The sequence below is a fragment of the Botryllus schlosseri genome, chromosome 3 (assembly GCF_051294905.1).
Source record: "Botryllus schlosseri isolate E-star chromosome 3, Bs_hap1, whole genome shotgun sequence".
NCBI lineage: Eukaryota > Metazoa > Chordata > Ascidiacea > Stolidobranchia > Styelidae > Botryllus > Botryllus schlosseri.
The window spans coordinates 35,944,971-35,957,141 of NC_137238.1; the positions used below are offsets into that span (position 1 = coordinate 35,944,971).

At 42.3% G+C, this 12,171-nt stretch overlaps 1 protein-coding gene across 1 annotated transcript in view; it reads left to right on the top strand.

The window, feature by feature from the left end:
* Positions 1-226: 226 nt before the first annotated feature.
* LOC145436461 (uncharacterized) overlaps positions 227-12,171 on the top strand; it is a 58,572-nt gene continuing 46,627 nt past the window's right edge. Inside the window, exon 1 of the mRNA XM_080313813.1 lies at positions 227-443. Coding sequence (XP_080169939.1) covers positions 402-443 — 42 coding nt within the window. The 5' untranslated portion in view covers positions 227-401. The remainder of the gene's footprint in view (positions 444-12,171) is intronic.

A 12,171-nucleotide genomic window follows, 5' to 3' on the forward strand; every position in this document is an offset into this window, starting at 1 on the left:
ATATTGTAGCCCCGTGCCGCTGGACAAGTAAGGTGCCGAAATAGCCTAGTAAGGCATTCTAAGTCGTGTACTGTCACCCTCCTTGCTGTCCCAAAAGGCCCTGATACAGCTTTATATCCACAGAGTGATACAGCTGATACAGCTTTATATCCACAGGGTGGTACAGCTGATACCGCTGATACAGCTGGTACAGCTGATACAGCTTTATATCCACAGGGCCTTTGAGGCTATATCACTTTTGTACTGAAAGAGAAGTATACTGTTCTGTACGATTACCGTATCATTGACTGTCTGTATCGACTGTACGACGATACCTGAATACCTGGATATACCTGCAACTGTACTACTCTCGGCATTTGCTAGTACGACGTCCGTGGTGAAGCAAATCTGTCTCAGCAAAGATGGCGTCCAGCCGAGGGAGTGTAATTCGTTATGTCAACAAGGTATGCCACACATTTCAAATTTCGGTGCAAATTCTGTTCTGTATTGCCGGACTTCAAGTATTTAAGCGCGACAGTTTTCACGGAATATATCGTGACGGCCTTCAACCATGTTGCTGTCAGTCAATTTAATATTATCTAGTATGACTTTCATGATACGCCGTACTTGCAGTGAGTAAAAGATAAGGAGTGTTACGTGGTTATGGTTATACTCTCGTGTATGTGTAGTAGGCCTATATATATATATATATAGTTTCCTGACACTGATATAATTCATATAGAAATAGCCTACCTCCTGGCTGAGAGCTTTTTGCCTTTAATTTCTATTACTGTTAAGTGGTTTACTGCTATCAAGTGGAATGACTGTTTAAGCCTTGCAGCATCGGTGTACCGTAATTTTCTATGTATAATGCGCAAAATTTTACCGATTTTTTGCCCTAAAGTTGGGGGGGGGTGCGTATTATACATGGGTACAGCAAGCCTTGAAAAAAATCCCTCGATCAATAACTTGAAATCACACCTTTCTTCATGTTTGTTTAAATCGCGCATAGCCTCTAGCAATTGGGCCCCGTAATTCATATTATATAGAGTGTAACGCGCTGCCAAATAGAGAAGAGTGTTGTCAATTAACGAAATTCGTGTTTCTAATTAACGAGAATCGCCTGCAAAGCACGCGATCTCTTGCTGAGGTGGTTTGCCGTTTGTACGCGAGCGAAATTACGTCGCTGATTGCTACGAGCGTGCGCGGCAATCCTTGTTGATTTATCGCCTCAACGACAGGCCTTAACAACCGCATACACAAGAGGCCATGTGCGCGCAAGATATCATCGCTTGCGTAATCAGTCGCATCTCCAACAGGACTGGTGCGCCCGACATAACCGTTGGTCTGAGCAATCGCATCTGTAATTGTAATAGCCCACGTGCGCAAAATGTCGTGTGTCGCTAGCCTGAGCTATCGCGTCGCCGACCTCACAGGCTTTGGCTACTATCTACTCTCGTTTAGAGACAATGCCGTTATTTGTATTATGATTAGCGATCATTATGTCACGATTGTTCGACAGTGACAGCGCAAAACAGAACAGCATCGAATAATAAACCGCAACTATTCATGTACTCATGTACTGCGAATGCAAGCTGTGTACTATATATGGGTACAGGCTTTTTCCCAGAATAGACAAGTCATTTTAAGGGTGCATATTATACATGACGGCGCACTATAATCGGAAAATTACGGTAGTACTGTACTGTGGGCTATTTTACGAATTACTGTAATATTTGTACCCCAATTACAATATTTGTTGAAAATCTTTGTTAGCCTATCGAAATGATGTACGATATAACTAACCTGAACCTATAAATTGTTTGTTTTATGAAAATAAGTGCCAATTACTGCAGTATAGTGGAGCTGCAATTTAGGTATTGTGCAACAGTGCAGTATTTGTAATGCATTTTCGACCTTTATCTAATCTAAAAGCAGCAAAATTGGTAGTGTTATAGCTGGCAACCAGCACGCTGAAAGTTTATAAAACTGGTTTTGATCGAAAGCTATTGTTGCACTGATTCTTACAGTACAAATTTGAATTTTGTCAGGGCAATGGAACCACCTCAAAACAGCCATCAAAGTCTGAAAATCAGCGTTTTTCAGATCAATCGTACCATGAAATAGGTCATTGTTATGTTCATTGTGTTGCGGCGCTGCCATTGTTGGAACAATGCCTATTTTCAGACGTTAAGGGCTATTTCGGAGTGGTTCCATTGCTCTGACAAGATATTAATTTTTATTTTCGAAATCAGTGCAACACTAACTCTTGATTAAGGCAGCGGCTATTTGTCCGGCACTGTGTGACGTAAGCCTGTTACTATGGTTACCGTATGTGTTAGTGACAGACAGACCTCGGTTGTGTATTATTTATTCGCATTCCTGGTTACCGATTTGACCGGTATGCTCCTAATTGAAGCCCCACCATAATCCTGATATTAACCCGTATATATATCTTGACCTCAAACCTAACCCTACCTGATCCTCATTCTAAACATTACACATGCTGACATGCTCATGTGACCACGTATCGTTGGGACAATTTGAAGCTTTTTAGAGACTTCGGTTGACTGTCATTTATTCGCTACCCAGGTCTGGTTACCGATCGAACACCTGAAATTGGTTGTCGTGTCTGGTGTTCAATCACCAGTCATCAATCGCGCAATAGCTAGCGCCTCCTTCAATACCAATCCTTAATCAGCTCAGATATCGGCGGCCACCTTGGATGCAGATCTTGTGCTTTTATTAGCAAGAAATCGCGACTCGACTCTGTAACTCTGGGTATCTTCCACATATATATACAGGTGTCTGATTCGGGAATACTATCATTTGGGTGGCTGACAGATCTGTCGGACGAATAGCACGAGATAAGGGTCTGCGGCTGTTCGTCCGGTACCGGACGGGTAGACACGTCCTTTGATTAACACCAATTATATTAAATTTCAACGGTCGGGTCGTCAGCTATGGCACTACCATTTTTGCTACTGTTACATTACTCAGCAAGAAGAAATAGGCTACTGTTTGCCCCAGCGTAACGACGGGAGTTGCGTATCTATCCGTAGGTTAGTTATCTATAGTCATATGCACAATTGCACACCATGCACTCATGGTAGGCCAGTGCCGTGCGGTCAATGGAGGCAGGTGAGGCAGTGCCTCACCTGTCGTCAGAGTGTGTAAAAGAAAGTTATGAAAACCCTCAATGATTATTGATATAATTCATAGATGGTCATATTTAACTAAATTTGAACATCTTTCACCCAACATCACTAATTTTCAAATTCATTATTTGAAAATACGGCGCGTAAGGAGAGGTGAGGCACAGGCGGGTCGTGCCTCACGTGCCAAAATGCAATTCAGGATATACAGCTCAGAATTCAAAATAACTGATGTCAATCAAATGCTATTGTCGCACTGATTATGAAAATCCGAATAATAAGAATGTCAGAGCACCAGAACCCCTTTAAAATCGCCAGGGAATGTGAAATTCGGCTTTATTACGCACAATGGAAACACAGAGAAACAATGGCCAGGTGAGGCACAAACGAATCTGCCTCGTCCACAATTCGTTAACAATCGGACAATCGCAGCACTATGATACGCGCTATCGATTTTGGAAACCGTTGTAGAGACCAGTGACTACCAACTACCAATGCGTAATGCGGAGCAAATACATCCCCTTACTGATGTCGCAGTTATGTATTTCCATCCATATTGTCGTATGTGATAGATACTTACAAAGCCTGTGTTGTCGTTTTTTGTGGCCTTTATGGTTTTTCCAGCTGCAATAGTCACTAACACCAGGTCGATATTCTATATTATGATTACATATCGGCATCGGCCGACTTGTAAGACGGCCCACTTCCAGGCTTCTATAAGACACCGCTTACACGAAACAGATGACGAGGAGTAGTTTAAATATCCTGCGTGTGTAGATTGCCAATGTGATAAGAAACAGGTCGTCAACTTAATGAGCTAACCTTTCAGGTTTAGGTATTTGCAAATCTTGTGTTATTGGAATATGAATCCCCAATCATGAATCTCATCCTGATTTTACGCACTCTGGCTGACGTCTATCCATTTAAATTTGATATATCGAGTTTTGCTGATACAGGGTGCAGAGGAAATGTTCTCACCTACCTGCTTTCTCTTGCTGCTGTTAATAACATATGTGATTGTTTGTATCTGTATCAGGTAGCCTACCTCACTTGTGTGTGTGGTGAAGAGGGAGATCAGTGCCTCACCAACCTCAAACCTTACCGCACGTCACTGTGGTAGGCATATGCACAGATCATCTGTATATGTATGTCATGAGTCTGTGTGTACCCTGCAAAACATCTAGGGCCAAAAGACCAGAGGGAAGATGACCGTAACTTTTCCAATAATAACACAGGCCGACAAAATGAATTTTTTTTAGGCAGAACATCCGAGAGCCGTTTCTGGGGTTTTTGAGGTTGCTGATTACGAATATCGGATTAGTTTTGCCAGATTGGCTCTTTGTCAGAAGATATTTATAACCCTAAAAATGCCCCAAATTACTGTATTTACCCTTAAATATTTCACTTGCTAGGTAGAAAATCGTAGTTTTTCATAATTTTGTACTGCGCATGAATAGATAATTGACTACGAAGAACCATCATGTCGTTCTCAGTCATTCTATCAATATTAACATGACATGATGCGATATATTTGTTTGTCAAAAAGGCAGTTTGTGAAGCCAAAAATTGTACTTTTGCACAACGGAAATACATATTCTTCTGTATCAATTGGTCATTCTATCAAGATTAAGGAGCAGTATAAAACTATAAATTTTGTTCTTGCAAAGCTTAACTGCAATACTCAAATGCGTCTTATTTCTCAAATGGATAATTTTCTGCTGAGTCAACAAATTGGGTATACCTAGTTACCCTATCAAACTAGAAGCTTAAATCTGGTATCTGGTATATTCGAATTCGAATGAAAGATTCCAATTTCACATTGGAAAGGAGTTCACTGCATGAAATTTCTCCTAAGATGTAGTAAATAAAACTTTTTAGATCATCACAAAGCTCCCAACTACAAACAGTTGGTTCGAAAATTAGTAGCTTCATATCGAAAACTTGAGCACAAACATGAGCATAAAAGTTCACTATCTGTTTACTCATCTTGATATATTTCCTATGTTAATTAGCAAGGGGAGAGGTTCGACCAAGACATCAGAACAACAAAAGAAAGATATCAGGGCATATGAGAGTAGGAATTGAACATATTATGGCAGACCATTGCTGCAACCTTTCGAGAAACTGCACTAAATAGCTTACAGGCGAAAATCATGCAACAAACAATTGTGCTTTAAACTAACTAATAATATTACATTCCAACTGATTATTTCAAATTTACAACAGGTGGTCAACGTAAAACTGATTGAATTATTGCCACGTTATTTGAGTATCTAGGTAAATACTTATACATGACTGGAGTGTATTTATGTAGGCCTACATGATATCCGTGAAAGTCTTTAACTATGATAAATCTGTTACCCCTATATATAAGTGATGTTGCTGTATTTTGATTTAAAAGAGTCTTCTGTGTGTAAAAACAACAAGTTAATTGAATTTCTAAACTTTATAGTACGACTGAGCCGATTTTATATCTAGTCATTACCGCGAAAATGAGAGATTTTGGTCAAAATACCCCATGGGTCATCTCCACAATGGGAGCCAATTTGAAAAAAACCAAGGTCATATTCGGAATCAGTGGCCTTCAGAATCCCCAAAACCACTCTAAAAATATGTGCTGACCAGTGTAATCAGTAGCTATTGCTTTAGGTTCGTCACTTCTGTCTTCCAACCTACAATACGAGCAGTCGCATTCACATTTTGACAACTCAAAATAGTGTGAATGCATTACAACTCCATCCATACGAAATTTTATGGATACCCACATGGGGTACATGGTCAACCCTCCACTCCCCGAGGACCACATGGACGTTCAGCCTATATTGACGTTTCACGTCAAACCACCAGAAAATGATTCTGTTGCGTATTACCAATATAATTTAGAAATAAAATTAAAATGCGCTGGAGAAAATAGCCAAATTTTCTCACTCGGCCCGCCAACTAGGGCTGGGCACAATGATTCGAGTACTCGAATCTGAATCGAGTAATCATTTTAATGATTCGAGTCGAGCAGTAAAACACGACGTTTTCGAGTACAGAATTATACGCTCCTCAACACTGAAAGTAAATATGTCAATGAAAATTATAGCTCTATAGTCATTTTCACTGTTGAAGCCTCGAAACTTTGATTGGTCGTATCGTAGCATTCGTAACATATAGTACAAAGCTAAGAACGTTGTGGGAAATAGCTCATTTCCGACGTCATGATCATCCCACAACATTTTCACCAAGTGAAATGAAATAGGTATGGCCGAAAAGACAGCAAAGCATTTTTAATGTGTTGGATAACAGGCATATATTTTTTGTGGTGGTATAAAAGGTACATATTTGAACTTTGACATATCACATTGTGATATGACGTCATAATAAGTGATACTCGATTACTCGACTCGAAGCATAATACGTGATTCAGAATCGAATCACTCAGGTACTCGATTTTGCCCAGCCCTACCGCCAACCGCGCCAACGTATTCATTTTTTAAAAATTTGGCCAGCGGAGGAAAACAATTGCCCACCCTTGGTATAGGCCTAGCCTTTCGGCTAATTCACTACGGTGTTTCGAGATGAAGTTATGGTAGAAGTCAAATTTTTTTTACAGTCAAATTTTTTTTACAATTGCGGCAAAAGTTAGGGAGCCACTGCACTTGATTTTTCTATTACTGTAATTTTCCGAATATAGTGCGCCCCCATGTATAATATGCACCCTTAAAATGGTGTGTAAAATGTGGGATAAAGCCCGTACCCGTGTATAGTACGCATCCTGCATTCGCAGTTCATGAATAGTTGTGTTTTCATACACGATGTTGTTCTGTTTTGCGATGTCACTGTCGAACAATCATCTCATAACGATCGCTAATCATATTACAAGTAACGGCATTGTCTCCAAACGAGAATAGATAGTAGCCAAGGCCTGCGAGGCCGGCGACGCGATAGTTCAGGCTAGCGACACACGACATCTTGCGCACGAGGCCTATTACAATTACAGATGCAATTGCTCAGGCCAACGGTTATGTTGGGCGCACCAGTCCTGTTGGAGATGCGACTGATTACGCAAGCGAATATATCTTGCGCACATGGCCTCTTGTGTATGCGATTGTTAAGGCCTGTCGTTGACGCGATGAATCAGCATTCAGCCAGGATTGCCGCACACGCTTCTAGCAATCAGCGACCTAATTTCGTTCGCGACGAACGGCAGGCAAACTAACTCAGCCAGAGATCGCGTGCTGTGCCGTCGACTCTCGTTAATTGGCAACACGCTTTTCGTTAATTGGCAATACGCTTCTCTACTCTATAATACGAATTACGGGCCACGGTGGATAGAGGTGATACGCGATTGGAAAAAAAAACATGAAGAAAGGTGGGATTTCAAGTTTATGATCAAGAATAGCTGGTTCGTGGTACAGAACTTGAATATAGCTTTCAATACAATATCCATTGTAAAATAATATTTATCGTTGTGTACACCACATGCATGTTTACGCTGTATTAACAACGGTGAACAGCCGATTTACGCTGATGAACAAGGATTGTCATAAAACCATCAAATCACAACGAAACCCTTGTTGCCCAACTCTCGAAAAGATGTACTTCCTGCCTTTAATGCAAGTAATGTTGTTTACCAATACAAGTGCCACTGTGATAGTAGGTATGTAGGATGTACATCTCAAAGATTGGTTGAGCGTATTAAGCAACACATTCCAAAATTGATTCGGTCAAAAACATGCGCAAATGATCACACGGAGCTTGCACGTCAGTGCAAATTGGCTGCCAAAACAGACTGCTATGACGATTATCAAGCATATGCTTCGTCAATTGGTCAGCATTTGAGTGAAAACCTTGCCTGTGCACAGCACTATGATGACAATATGTTCACTGTCATTGCGCGTGGTAGGTCTTTGTTTCATCTAAAAGTGCTTGAGTCTACTATTATTCAGTTGAACAAACCTATTTTATGTAGACAAAAAGATTTCCTCTATAACCTACAAATTTCCCATTAGTGCGTGTTGTCTCGTGCGTGTATAACTGTTTATTTATGAATTGCGTTGCTACTATAGTACCGTATGTCCGAATACAGGCGCGTAGCCAGAGGGGGGGTTTCGGGGGTCGGAACCCCCGACTTTTGAAACGCGAAACCCCTTCCATTTACGCAAAACCCCAGTCGATGCATTTCAATATTTCGTCAGTCGGTAGCACTAGCTAATTTGTAGCACGCTCTTGCGCAATGATATGAGGGCAATTCCCTGCACAGACAACCGATGTTCCCACCACTACCTCTCCAAATCTCCTGAAATTTGGTACACGCACAGATGAGCTAATTCCAAACAGGATGAACTTTATTTTATGAAAATTGGACTTGGGGGTCAAAAGTTACGTCACTTTGAAAATTGACAATTTTCTGCTCATTTCGGGTCTGCACTTTCAGGTTTTATCAATGCAATATTCAAGAAGGTGTAGCTAGATGTTAGACGACAGTTGAGATACGGCACTTGGATTTATCTGAAGCTTGTCTGATCGTCTATATTTCCAAGTAAAATTTAATGCCCTGTGGGTTAGGGCCAAAGGTTAAATTGAGGGGGAATTTGGTCAATGGTCTAAAATCAGTCAGGCGTTACACGATTTAGACTGCGGATTGCTCAAAAACATATTAAAATACTTTGGAAAATAGGATCTTAAATGAAAGTTTGCTTCAAGGAGACTTCGTTCATAGCTGTTTGATTTTGGCTATTTGACTGTAAAGTGATGAAATTGCAGTTTCAAGAGCACACTTCATTTGCACATGGAAATGCAGTAGTAGTAGGGTGCGTTCGGACATCGAGTCTGGTGTGTGTGTGGACATCATGTCTGGGATGTGATCCGACATCATGTCTTTGGTGTGTTCGGACTGTGTTGCCATTGAAACGTAGTGTCTGGGGTGAGTTCGGACTGTTTTGCCCCTCGGACATCGTGTCTGGGGTGGGTTCAGACGGTTTCGCAACTCGGACACCGGGCCGAGGTTGTGTTCGGAATGTGTTGCCATTCGGACATCGTGTCTAGGGCGTGTTCGGACATCATGTCAGGGGTGTGTTGCTACTTGGGCATTGTGTCTGGGGGGGGGGGGGGCTCGGACATCATGCCTGGAGTTTGTTAGGATTGTGTTGTCAATTGGACATCGTGTCTGGATATTTTTGTGCTGCGCCAGATATACCTCAGACCTGATATCTGCGCACAATTCTTATCCAGACATGCTCTGGAGCTGATGCCTGCGTACTAAATACCTTCAGGCATTGCCCAAAACGGATATCTGCTCACTTAGTGGACACAGACATACGTCAGACGTAATACTCGCGTACTAAACGACGCGTGACCTATATATGACCTCTTTATTTGCGGTTTTTGCTTATATCTGCGAGAGCTGGGTATATTCACAGTAGTGATAGCTGAATATATCCACATCCACAGTAGTGATAGCTGAGTATATCCACAGCTATCACTACTCTGGATATAGGCTACTCACCTCAACTATCACAGATATCACTACTGCGGATGTGGAAATACTCAGCTATCGCTACAGTGGATATACTCAGCTATCGCAGATATCAACAAAAACCGCAAATATAGAGGTCATAGGTCAAACGTCGTTTAGGACGCGGGCATCACGTCCGACGCATGTCTTGTCTATGTCTATTAAGTGCGCAGATATCCGGTTCGGACCATGCTTGGGGGAAATTAGCACACAGGTATCAGCTCCGGAGCATGTCCGGATAAAAATAGTGCGCAGATATCAGGTCTGAGGTGTTCGGATTGTTTTGCAACTCGAACATTGTGTCTTGGGGGTGTTCAGATATTATGTCTTGGGTGTGTTCGGACTGTTTCGCAACGCGGACATCGTATCTGGGGGGAATTCGGATTGTGCTGTCACTCGGACATTGTGTCTGGAAGGTGTTCGGACATCATGCCTGTGGTGTGTCCGGACTGTGTTGTTACTCAGACATCGTGTCTGGGATATGTTTGTGATGCGCCAAACATGCCTCAGACCTGATATCTGCCACTATTTTAATCTGGACAGTGGACATGCGTCGTAGCTCTTACCTGCGCACCAAATACCCCCAGGCATATTCTGAATCTGATATCTGCGGGCTTAAGGGACACATACATGCGTCAGACGTGATACCCGCGTCCTCAACGACATTTGACCAATATATGACCTGTATATTTGCGGTTTTTGCTGATATCTGCGATTGCTGGGTATATCTACAGCAGTGATAGCTGAGTATATCCACATCCACAGTAGTGATATCAGTGATAGCTGAGTATAGCCACAGTAGTGATAGCTGTGGATGTACTCAGCTATCACTACTGTAAATTTGGATATACTCAGCTACCACTACTGTGGATATACCTAGCTATCGCAGATATCAGCAAAAACGCGTCGTTTAGGACGCGGGCATCACGTCTGACGCATGTCTGTGTCCAGATATCCGTTTCGGACAATGCCTGAAGGTATTTAGAGCGCAGGCATCAGCTCCGGAGCACGTCTGGATAAAAATAGTGCGCAGATAGCAGGTCTGAGTTATGTCTGGCGCAGCACAAACATATCCCAGACACCATGTCCGATTGACAACACAATCCTAACACACTCCAGGCATGATGCCCGACCCCCCCCCCCCCCCGCCCAGACACGATGCCCGAGTGGCAACACAGTCCTAACACACCCCTGACATGATGTCCGAACACGCCCTAGACACGATGTCCGAATGGCAACACATTCCGAACACACCCTCGGCCCGATGTCCGAGTTGCAAAACTGTCCGAACCCACCCCAGACACGATGTCCGAGGGGCAAAACAGTCCGAACTCCCCCCAGACACTACGTTTCAATGGCAACACAGTCCGAACACACCCAAGACATGATGTCGGATCACATCCCAGACATGATGTCCACACACCCCAGCCTCGATGTCCGAACGCACCCTATACTACTACTTCATTTCCATGTGCAAATGAAGTGTGCTCTTGAAACTGCAATTTCATCACTTTACAGTCTAATAGCCAAAACCAAACAGCTATGAACGAAGTCTCCTTGAAGCAAACTTTCATTTAAGATCCTATTTTCCAAAATATTTTTATATGTTTTTGAGCAATCCGCAGTCTAAATCGTGTAACGCCTGACTGATTTTAGACCATTGACCAAATTCCCCCTCAATTTAACCTTTGGCCCTAACCTACAGGGCATTAAATTTTACTTGGAAATATAGACGATCAGACAGGCTTCAGATAAATCCAAGTGCCGTATCTCAACTGTCGTCTAACATCTAGCTAGACCTTCTTGAATATTGCATTGATAAAACCTGAAAGTGCAGACCCGAAATGAGCAGAAAATTGTCAATTTTCAAAGTGACGTAACTTTTGACCCCCAAGTCCAATTTTCATAAAATAAAGTTCATCCTGTTTGGAATTAGCTCATCTGTGCGTGTACCAAATTTCAGGAGATTTGAAAAGGTAGTGGTGGGAACATCGGTTGTCTGTGCAGGGAATTGCCCATGACCGATACATATGATGGCTTTTTTCTCGCGTCTTCTCTCGTGTGCACAGTAGACGAGAGAGGGCTTTTTTCACGTGCGTGCAAGGGAGACAAGGTCGTTATATCGTATAATGTAATCACAGTCACAGTGCAGCTACGACTCGTCGCGTCGCTTTTCCGAATGCGCGTAATCAATATTAATAATTTCGGATGTATTGCAGTATTCACCTCACTGGCGACGTGGAATTCATAATTGTCGCGTGGTACGCGATCTCATCAAATCTAGAACTCTATTAGAACTATGCTTCAACAAATGGATCCTTAATCTCACGCATTCACCGATACACGGCAACGCAACTTTGATCTACAATGTGACGGCTTAATATCAACAAAGAGCAGAGAAATAGCAACAGGTTATCTGAAGAACACTGTATTCAAACGGCATTCTTTAATCTACGCTAACATTTTTTTGCTAAAATCCTTTAACACAGCCAGGCCAGGCTTGCGCGCGGCCGGGGCTATTGCAGATGCAGTTCT